At 49.7% G+C, this 11,364-nt stretch overlaps 1 protein-coding gene across 1 annotated transcript; it reads left to right on the top strand.

Moving 5' to 3' along the window:
- Positions 1 to 3,516: 3,516 nt before the first annotated feature.
- LOC127778240 (pentatricopeptide repeat-containing protein At4g28010-like) lies at positions 3,517 to 6,437 on the top strand. Its single transcript, XM_052304812.1, has 2 exons — positions 3,517 to 5,454; positions 5,699 to 6,437. Exon 1 carries the CDS (start codon positions 3,543 to 3,545, stop codon positions 5,415 to 5,417), a length of 1,875 nt encoding a protein of 624 aa, XP_052160772.1. The 5' UTR covers positions 3,517 to 3,542; the 3' UTR covers positions 5,418 to 5,454; positions 5,699 to 6,437.
- Positions 6,438 to 11,364: the final 4,927 nt, after the last annotated feature.

Genomic DNA, 11,364 nt, shown 5'->3' on the forward strand with positions numbered 1-11,364 from the left:
GTCCGGCACCGCGCGCTCGCCATCGCCATCGCTGCGTACGTACGTAAAAGCCAAGGCGAGAGCGTCCAAGCGGAAAAAGCCTGTGCCGCCGTGGCGTCACCTGTACAGTCGACCAGTCGTGTCTCTCCCTCCCGTGTCCGTGCTCGCTGCTGCTGCTCGATGGGTATAATTCCTAGTGCCGATAGCTAGCTAGCTGCTCGTTACATTTTCGCTAGCCCTAGTCCTCCTTACAAGGGACAACCTGTCGTTGTTTTTTTAAGAAACATGGTACAATTGCAAGCAATCGTAACACGCATACACTTATCTCTATAACACGCGTACACCATATTCCGAGTATATCAGAAGACTGAGCTAATATATCTTAAAATTGACGAAATTACCACCGATGCCTCGTGTCAATGTGTACATCGCTCTACAACTAAAAGAATAATTACCCGTAAATACGAGCATCCGTTTTTCATTTTGTTACTGCTACGATGGTTGTGTGATTTGTAGAGTTCATTAACCTTGTGAGCCGAAATGACCATGCTGCGTCATGTATGCTTCGGGGTTGGGTAGTTTGGGGTGGGTGTGGTGGTCAGTTTTATGGCTCGTGATGCGGTTAATATGGTGCAACCACCACCAACGTGATAGTTTGCCGGGCTAAGCCCAGCGATCGATCCTTCTCTTCTTCCCGGGGGGCAATTGGGCCACCATTTTTGTGTTTTGACACTCGTGAGGAGCGTAATGTGATGCAACTACCAGCCAAGAAGGGGTTTGGCTGGCCTTGCAGCATGATGAGCTCGTGTGTACCCTACCAAGGAAGCTGGCTCCACATTGTGAAGATGACGAGTAGTAGATGAGAGTATGTACATGTGCTCCATTGGTACAAGCATAGCATCCATAATTGCTCGTGAGAAGTTTCAAGCGATTCAACAACCAAAGTAGCTAGCACTCGGAACAAAGAATGGAACAAAAATGATCTGGTTTGGGTTAGTGAATTGCATTCTTTGGATCAGCAGGAGTAGAGTGTGCACTGGTCCATTTAGTCATTTACAAATCAAGAGGCATGGAAATGCCTGGGCCTTCATGCCATGTGCTTTGTTTGCAAAGATGGCTTGACTACTATTACTAGAGGAACTGGAGTTATTTCTCGTGAGGAACGTTATATGGTGTAACCACCAGACGAACTAGCTGGTTGGATAATTGGATGTAATCAAGTATACACTAGCTTACTCTTTTACCTCTAGTGGCCTGGTGATGTTGCTCTTTTATTGATCTTCACATTTATTTTCTTCACTGCAAAACTGCAAATTTTACGCTGCATTAAAAGATAGAGTATATATAATGCATTCTACAGTATATATAATCCTAACCAGGGTTTACTTTATCATTTTAACCGATTTGATAGAAGGTCACCGATATACCAAGAATTCCAAAATTTTAAATAAAAGTTAGTTAAATTTGAACAAATATTACCAAAATTCGTGAAAAAATTAAAACAAGGAAATATTTCGGCTAAAATAGTATTGTATTGGAGGGGTCCGAAATGACCGAAATTTCCAACCCTGATCTTTGACATTTCTCCTTTCGCAGAAATACTCCTTGACCAATCGGAACAACTGCTGCAATGCTCTAATGCTCTGCAAGTAGAGCTACTACGTACCTCTGTTCAATCAGATCATCAGGCAATCGATCAGCAACGTACGCACGCAGGATGCAACCCGTGAGAAGAATAATGCTGTGTAGCTACCAGTGGTAGTCTTGTATTGGATCGGCTCGGCTTCCACATTGATTCAGGCTCAGCCAGCCACATCCGTACTGAATTCACCACACTTGAAGTCGATCTTGAACACACTGAGAATTAGCATGCGCGTCACGTAGGTTAATTGAATGGGAGGCAACATTTAGTGCTCGTGACGGGCGTAACGCGGCGCAGCAACCGGTCGACGTAGAGCTGCATGGTCGTCTCGTCCGTCAGATTGCGAACGATTTTAGAGCGGAGTAGTACTTGGCGTGGTAGACAGATCGGTCGCCGTGTGATCCGTGTGACCCTGTCGCCCCGTGCCCAACATGCGCTGGTCCCGTCAATCTTGGAGAGCGCAACCCAACCAACCAAACCAACAGGATCATTACGGCTCCGTTTGGTAGGGCTCCAAACTCCAACTCCACTCCTACTCCAGTGGGAGCTAGCTCATGTTGGAGTTGGAGACTAGTTGAGAAGTGTTTAGCTAGTTTTCAGCTCTAGATCTGAAAAAAATTGCAAAAAAAAGTTGAAAAAAAAAGGAAACCTAGCCGCCGGCAGCCCAATCCCAGGGCGCCGCCCGCCGCCGGTGGCGCGTCGTCGCCACCCGTCGCTGGCCGACCGCCTCCCGCGTGTCGTCGCCGCGTGCCCCGCCCGCCGTCGTCCGGACGCCTCCCGCGCGTCGTCGCAGCGCGCGCCGCCCACTGCCCGACGGCCGCTGCCCGCTAGCTCGCTACCCACTGCCCACGTGTCGCCCCGTCGCCCTGCTACCGTCGTGTGCCTGCCGCCGCCGCCGCCTGCTAGCTCGCCGCCGGCCGCCCGCACGTCGTCCCGCCGCCGCCGATGCCGCGGGATAGCACTGACCGGAGCGCCGCCGCCGCGCCCTCCACTGCAGCAACCGACGCCATCGCCCCCGATCCCTCTTCCTCCTCCGCCGCCGTGGCCAACATCGCCTGCCGCCGCCGACGCCGCCCACCACCGCCCGCCGCAGCTATTGGGACTCGGGAGAAAGATGGGGGAGGAGAGGAGGTGAGCAGGGGTAGTTCAATGGTATTTTTATGTAAATACACTAAAGAATTAAAGGGTAGTGGGTCTTTTAGGGTGGAGTGGAGCTGTGGAGCAGCAAAAAAACCAGCTCCACCCCCGTAGTACAATTTTGTGGAGCAGCTCTCCCAACTCCGCTCCCAAAAACGGAGTATCTGGACTGTTTGACACAACTCCAGCTCCAGGTAAGTTGGAGTTGGGAGCTGGAGCAGTGCCAAACGGGGCCATTTGTCGATAAATTTTCATCTAAAAATTTAACAGATAAAATTATAGTATAATCGTGATGTAATTACATTGTAACTCACTTATGTTTAAGTTTCAAAAATCTCTTCGTAACATTCTATTTCGGTAAAACGGAGGTCGTGGAAACGAATCCTCTCATATGTGTGCGCGTAGTGACTTTTTTCCTCCTCCATTTGCACAAATCTTGAAACAAATCTAACGGTTCAAAATTATGTGCAAGTTATATTATAGTTACATATAAGTTACATTATGATTATACTACGATTAAACTGTAATTATATCTGTTCACAGCGTCTTCACGTGACGCCGCGAGATAGTTATCAACCGCGGCCCCCGTAAACGGCCCAATCACGCGCGCACGGCTCGGCCCGCGAGGCGTCGAGACGAGAGGATTCCTCGCGTTTTCGCCGATTCGGCCCGCGCGCACACGCGGCGCGTCGTCTCACGCACGCATCGGTCTCTCTCTCTCTCTCTCTCTCTCTCTCTCTCTCTCGGTGACTCTTCCGCCGCCTGCGCCGCGGCGCGAGCCGCCATGGCGAGGCGCGCGAGGCTCCGGCTCCGGCTCGTCCGCGCCCTCGCCACGGCCTCCGCGTCCGGATCGCCTGCGGCGCCGCGGCCGGCGAGGCAAGCGGCGCCCTACCTGGCGGTGCTCCACCGCCGCGGGAGGGCGGAGGCGGCGGCGTGCCTGAACCGCCACCTCCGCCTGCTCCCGCTCGGGGAGGCGACCTCGCTCCTCGACGCGCTCCCGTCCGTCCGCGACGCCGTCTCCTACAACACCGTGCTCACCGCGCTCTGCCGCCGCGGCCACCACGACCGCGCGGGCGCGCTGCTCCGCGCCATGTCCCTGGAGCCCCACCCGGCGTGCCGCCCCAACGCCGTCTCCTACACCGTCCTCATGCGCGCGCTCTGCGCCGACCGCCGCGCGGACCAGGCCGTCGGGCTGCTGCGGTCCATGCGGTCCGCCGGCGTCCGCGCCGACGTGGTCACCTACGGCACCCTCATCCGTGGGCTGTGCGACGCCGCGGAAGTGGACAAGGCTGTGGAGCTGATGGGCGAGATGTGCGAAAGTGGCATCGAGCCTAACGTGGTGGTGTACAGCTCTTTGCTCCAAGGGTATTGCAAGTCTGGGCGGTGGGAGGATGTAGGCAAGGTGTTCGTGGAAATGTCCGAGAAGGGAATAGAGCCAGATGTGGTGATGTACACTGGGTTGATCGATAGCCTTTGTAAAGTGGGGAAGGCAAAGAAGGCGCACGGGGTGATGGACATGATGGTGAGGAGGGGGTTGGAGCCAAATGTGGTTACGTACAACGTGCTCATCAATTGCATGTGCAAGGAAGGTTCAGTGAAGGAGGCAATCGGTGTGCTGAAGAAGATGTCCGAGAAGGGAGTGGCGCCGGATGTTGTGACATATAACACACTGATCAAGGGGCTCTCGGATGTGCTCGAGATGGATGAAGCAATGTGGTTGCTTGAGGAGATGGTTCGAGGTGAGAATATAGTTAAGCCTAATGTGGTGACATTCAACTCGGTTATACAGGGCCTTTGTGATATTGGTAGGATGAGGCAAGCGTTCCAAGTCCGTGCGATGATGGAAGAGACTGGGTGTATTGTTAACTTGGTGACATACAATCTGCTGATTGGTGGACTCCTTAGAGTCCACAAGGTAAGGAAGGCTATGGAGCTGATGGATGAGATGACTAGTCTAGGGCTGGAGCCTGATTCATTCACCTATAGTATACTGATAAAGGGTTTCTGCAAAATGTGGCAAGTTGACCGTGCAGAAGATCTTTTATCTACAATGAGAGATCGTGGGATAGAACCTGAGCTATTTCACTATATTCCTTTTCTTGTAGCCATGTGTGAACAGGGTATGATGGAACGAGCGAGGAATTTGTTCAATGAAATGGACAACAACTTTCCACTAGATGTGGTTGCATATAGCACTATGATCCATGGTGCTTGCAAAGCAGGGGACTTGAAAACTGCGAAAGAGTTGCTTAAGAGCATGGTTGATGAGGGACTGACTCCTGATGCTGTTACATATTCTATAGTAATCAATATGTTTGCTAAATCTGGAGACATGGAGGCGGCAAATGGTGTGCTTAAACAGATGACAGCAAGTGGCTTTTTGCCTGACGTTACCGTATTTGATTCACTGATCCAAGGTTATAGCACAAAAGGAGAGATAAACAAGGTTCTCGAGTTAATTCGGGAAATGATAACAAAGAATATAGCACTTGATTCAAAAATTATTTCCACTCTTTCCACTTCTCTGGTTGCAAGCAATGAAGGCAAAGCATTGTTGCAGAGCTTGCCTGATTTCAGTGCAGAAATATCAAAAGGCAACATCAATTCACCCCAGGAGTTAATGAAAGTGTTGCATAATGTGTGCCCCCAAACAAATTAAACCTGGTGTTGAGCCTCTTTCATGTTCTCCTGCGCAGGTAGCCTTCATTCCTTCATATTTGAGATTTAAAATATGTTCCTTTGTTCTAGATCTGCCTATAGTTTGTACATAGTTCTGTCCATTCCCAAATCATAGGTGTTATTTGATTTCGGCTGCAGATATTAAATTTGGCACATCTCTATCAGATGTAGTTAGTAGTTACTGCGTGTCATGCGTCCATTTTCCTCGTGGTTATTTCAGTAGGTTCTTAATTTAGTCTTTGCTTCTCTGTACCAATGCAGGCTATATCATTCAAAGCTGTCAGCAATCAGCAATTGCACAAGAGAGCAAAACTAAATCTGGGTACATTTGCCGGATCGTTGGCTAGCTGGAGTCATCGAAATTCACAGGCAAATATGATCATTTGCCACTCTTTAGATTGCCACCTGCCACCCAGTGAGGCTGTGACAATGACACGGGGGGTCGATGACATATGGGCTAGGATGGAAAAACATCAAATTCCCAATCTAAGAGTAGCAAATCATCAATTTTGGGATGAGGATTTAGGATATAGCAACTTGCAAGTATATAGGAGACAGGAAGTCCATGTCCAGCAAGTATCAGATGGGCATGATTCACGGCAGTACGGATGACTATTTTCAAGGGCTAGCATGATACCAGCATCAAAGGCCAGGAAGCAACGAACTTGAAAGTTTCGTTTCAAACTCGATAATGACACGCTACTGTGTCATCTGCTGCCGACATCTCCATGGTCTTGGTGCCAGAGCTGGACTTCACCTGCTCGGGTCCTGAAGAGGTGGCATCTGTGCTTCCAAGGGCTTGTTCTCCATTGATTGATCTAGCGTGTATGCAGCCTTTTCTAACTGGGATGAAGAGTTGAGATTGTTTTTCTTGTCCCTGGTATTGTTAATTTGATACGCAAATTATTTTGACGTTGTAGTGGTATGGCAAAAAGTATCTCTTTTACGGTACACAAATTTTCTCAAGAGACTGGCATGCTTCGTAGTCACTACTCAAATACTCAATGATGATACCAAACGGTTATTCTCGTTGCAATTGCCGAAATGAGTTGCAATGGCAACTTTTATGTCCAAATGCGGCCGTTTGCAATTGGAAAAAGAGAAGAAGAAAAGACGCTGCTTTGCAGATTGTTCGGCGATGTATACTCCACCGCAGTACATCTCCGAACGATTTCCCTGTGGAATAAGTTCACTGGAGGTCCCTCAACTTAACAACGAGATTTATTTAGGTCCCTCAACCACAAAACCAGAAATGTTCGCCCCTAAACTCATTCAAACCGTTCACCGGAGGTCCCTCAACTTAACAACGAGATTTATTTAGGTCCCTCAACCACAAAACCAGAAATGTTCGCCCCTAAACTCATTCAAACCGTTCACCGGAGGTCCCTTGGCAGTATATGTGGGTTGTTTCGCTAACGTGGCATCCTAGTCAGAAAAAATTAAAAATTTTTCGTGGGGCCCACATGTCAGCTGCGGTTTATTGTTTCTTCTCTTTTCTCTCCTCTTCTCTTTCCTCTCCTCTTTCTTTGCCGACGGCGGGCGCGGCGATGGGCGAGCGCGCGGCTGGAATAGGTGGAGGGGCGGCGTCAGCGTGCTAGAGCAGGCGGAGCGGCGGCGTCTCCGGGCGAGCGCGGCTGCGGCAGGCGGCGTACGAGCACGACGGCGGGCAAGCGGCGGCTCCGAGCGTGGGTGGTGCGCGGCCGGAGCAGGCGGAGTGGCGGCGTCTTCGGGCGCGGGCGGAGCAGAGGGGCGGGGGACGCGGCGGGCGAGCGGCGGTGAGGCGTCGCCTCTTTCCCCCTCTCCCGCCGGCCTCATCTCCCCCACTCCGCCCGGCTTCCTATCCCCCTCTCCGGCGGGGCGCTGGGAGAAGGGCGGTCACTCGCGGGTGGCGTGGACAGGGCCGACCACCCGACTACCCAAGCCCGGAGCTCCGTCCGCTCCCGTCGCTGCGGCGCGCCACCACGCTGGGCTCCTCCGATGAGTGCGACGGCGGCGGGAACCAGCGGCGAGAAGAACAGCACGCAGAGCGACCTAGTGCTAGGAGCAGAGGTGCATGGCATACCTGCTCTCCACTCCATGTCGACGGCGCCGTCGATTTGGCCATGCTGGTGAAGTTTCCCGCCGCCCGGCCGTCGCCGTCGCCGATGACGGCCGAATCCAGATTTTCCGGCAGCAGAGAGAGCGCATCCCAAGCTCGCTGCTCGCCGCCGGTCTTGGGGAAGCGGCGGCGTCGGGGAGAGTGGAGAGAGGTGTAAGTTCAAGTGCCTTAATTTGGTTTCGGTGATTAATGACAAATCTAATTATATGAGACTAACGTTTTTATGAGCCTTTCTTTGACTAGTCTTATTTGGATATGAAAGTAAAAATGATGGGAGGTATGTATTAAACTTCACATATTCTAACTTGGTCTCTCTTGTGGATCCAAAATATAGTGGGAGCTCCCTCATTGATCTTGATTGATTATGTGCATATGCATTCCTTCATATCCATATGTATGCACATCTTGAGGGGGAGCTTATTCTATATTTTGTTCATTATAAGATCTCTACCTTGATTTGAAATTATCTTTCATCTCATCTCTTTGTATTGTTTATATCGGATTATTATCTATCACAAAAGAGAGAAAAGATTGAAAGATCTTGGATTAAACAATTTATGTAATTGTTACTTTGGTGATAGATGATAAACCGATGTTTATGGGATTAACCTCTCTTTTACATAAGTTTTCAACAAGGTTATTTCCCGATAATGAGATGTGGTAGATATGCATTCTTTAGTGATGGACCTTAATCATGACAAGGATGAAATTCATGGAGATAAAGCGATATGTATCACTTCTTATCTCCTACTTTTTGATAGGTTTATATATATGATTTCCATGTTATTGTTATATAAGTGTGAGACTAATGTTTACTTGAGTCTTATCTTATTTAGTCTCCTTTACATTTAGAACATGGAGCTCATGAAGGTATGTTTTTTTTTGTTTATCTTCATCATTACTACATATGCCTTCTCTATGTGTATAGGATAAACCCCATTGGTTCTTCTTTACTTATGCATACACTTGTCTCTCTTGTATATTTCTTTGTATGCATATACTTAGGGGGAGCAAATCCTATACATTTATTGTGCATGTTTTAGATCCATGTTGTTCACCTATTATATATATCGGATCTTTGCACTTGAGCTTGCATACGAGTATATGACACTTATGATGTTAATGAATACTCAACAAACATATCCATATCTTTCATATGCAACCGGTTGGTCACCAAGTGGAGGATGCCAACCGATTTGTTGAGACTAATGTTTTCCTTTGAGCCGTGCAAAGGAATAGATCTAATTGCGATGAGGCTAATGAATGACACCATGGGTTAATGGTCACCAAGCCAAGGACATCGTCATGTTGGCAAGAATGAAGTCAAGCTTGTGATGAGAATAAAGTCTTGACAAATGATGGCAAAGACCTCGGCATAAACATGGTTGAACCGAATGGTCACAAATGTTAATGTTGGCTCAAGCATTGACCCCAAGTTGGATGGCGCAAGGCAAAGGTATAATGGAGCTAAGAATTTTTTCTTAGTCTTTTTCCCGGTCTTGGTGTTTGGTGTAGACCGGATTTACTAGATAGGTGCCGTACTATCAAGAGGGGTCTATGAAGCGAGCATGTGGATGATTTTGTGCCATATTAGTTCATATGCATATAGGTGCATTTTGTGGGCTTGTCTAGCCAAGTGTGGTGAGTTTTATCAAGTCCCAAACAAAGAGAGAAGTGGGCACATCCTATAGGTTTGGTCAACCTCATGTGGTTATGTCCGGTGGAGTATCCTTTGAAGTGTGAGCCATTTCTCCCTGAGAAAAGTTGTGTTTCTTGGATGGATTGTTCATGGGTTGGATAGCCCTTTGAATAAGCTTTCCATAGAGTCCGAGAACGCCAAATTCCGAGATCCGAGTCAAGAGATATCGCCATTTTACTAATGGTTGGTTGTGCTGAAAAGTGACCTGCGGTCTGACCGTGGGCCTTAGGTCGGTCTGACCGGGGCTGTTAGCCGGTCTGACTGGCGTGGTAAGGCCGGTCTGACCGGCCCTACTGGTCTGTTGCACTGGTCTGGTTTTTGGTGGCGATACAGAGCCGCCAGAGCCGCAACCAGTCAGACCGAGCTGATGGTGGTCTGACCGAGCCGTAGACGGTCTGACCGGCCACTTCACTGCGGTCAGACCAGCTAGGTTGAGTGGGCTCAATGATTGCCCTTCTAGCCGTTACAAAGTAGTCCGGTCTGACCGGCCACTCTATGGCGGTCTGACTGGCAGAGCACAGAGTTGGGGATTTCGACTCCAACGGCTAGTTTTGGTGGTTGGGGGTATATATACCCACTCCCCAGCAGCAAGGGCAAGGTTTTGGCACTCCATTGCATTATCTTGAACCCTTGCAAGAGCTCTCACACCCTTGTGCACTTAGTTTATCTAATGAGGTGTTAGAGAGTGAGTTAAGCCAATCCAAGTGCATTGCTTCATTGTTATAGCTAGTGTGGCACTTGATCATCCTCGGCAAGCATTCTAGACTTGTTACTCTTGGAGGTTGCCGCCTCCTAGACGGCTTGTGGAGGTGTTGCCCGGTGACCTCTCCGAGGAGATTGTGGAGGAGGCCCGGCGCCGGTTGTGAGTGGTTTAGAGTTCACCACCTTCGGAGTGAAGGAAGAGCTACCCTAGTGATCGAGGCTTTGGTAGTCCTCTCCGTGGGCTGGCTCCCGCCTTGCCTACCCCTTGACGAAGGGGCGTGCGGTGGCTTCGTGGTTGAGCGGTGGAGTTGGGCTCACCTCAACGGGGATTAGGAAACCAGCGAGTTTCCGAACCTCGGTGAAAATTCTTTGCCTCTTGTCTCCTTTATTTTGTGCAAATTTACTTTGAGCAAGTTTACATACTAGAGTTTATTTGTGCTATTATCACCCTAGGCTTGCAAACTTCAACATAGGCTAGCTTCTTTGTGTACTTACTTGAGACTAGTTGATTTAGGTTTTGAATTGTGCAAAACCATTTTGATTTACGCTTCCGCATACAAAACTCGGTTTTAGCCAAAAGTTTGAAAAACCGCCTATTCACCCTCCCTCTAGTCGGCCTTCTTGATCCTACAAGAGGTCGGGAGCGAGCGAGAAGCCGAGAAGGGGAGGAGGATGACCCTTCGACTCAGGCATTCGACTGCCACCCCCTTCTGATTCCTCCGCCACCGGCGGCGACATCTCTGTCGGCTGCGGGGATCCCCTCCCGGAACAGGAGCCTGTCCCGGATCCCGCCACCACCTCCCGCCGCGGTTGCCCACAATCCGCCGCCGCTCTCGCCGGCTGTCGCCTCGCTCCTGCCTGCTTCGCATGCCGCTGCCGTGCTCGCCCTCCGCCGCTGCCGCTCTCGCCGGCCGTCGCCCCACCCGTCTCGGCTCATCCAAGAAGACGAGAGAAGAGAAGAAAGGGGAAAAAAGAAGGGATGTGGGCCCCGCACCGTTTTCTCTCACTTACATGTGGGCCCCACGTACTTTATTTATTTATTTTTGCTGACTAGGATGCCACGTCAGCGAAACCACCCACATATACTGCCATAGGACCTTTTGTGCACGGTTTGTGAAAGTTTAGGGGTGAACATTTCTGGTTTTGTGGTTGAGGGACCTCAAAAAATCTCGCTGTTAAGTTGAGGGACCTCTGGTGAACTTATTCCTTTCCCTGTAGAAGAAACAACAGTATCTCGTCGAGAGCAGTGACACAAGTTTGACACAGAACCGATGAAAACCGCTCAGTTTTCTTAAATTTTGAAGGGATTTTTAGGCTAAAGGTCATAGACCCGGCTTTTAAAAAAAAACGTCTAAGAGGTCTTCCGGCTAGCTCCACAAGATGGTGGGTTAGCTAACCTGGGTTTAAAATCTCACTTCTAATTATTTG

This window comes from Oryza glaberrima, chromosome 7 (genome assembly GCF_000147395.1).
Source record: "Oryza glaberrima chromosome 7, OglaRS2, whole genome shotgun sequence".
Lineage (NCBI taxonomy): Eukaryota > Viridiplantae > Streptophyta > Magnoliopsida > Poales > Poaceae > Oryza > Oryza glaberrima.

Coding starts and splice junctions, on each gene's coding strand:
- LOC127778240 (XM_052304812.1), top strand. CDS start 3,543: ATGGCGAGGCGCGCGAGGCTCCGGCTCCGGCTCGTCCGCGCCCTCGCC.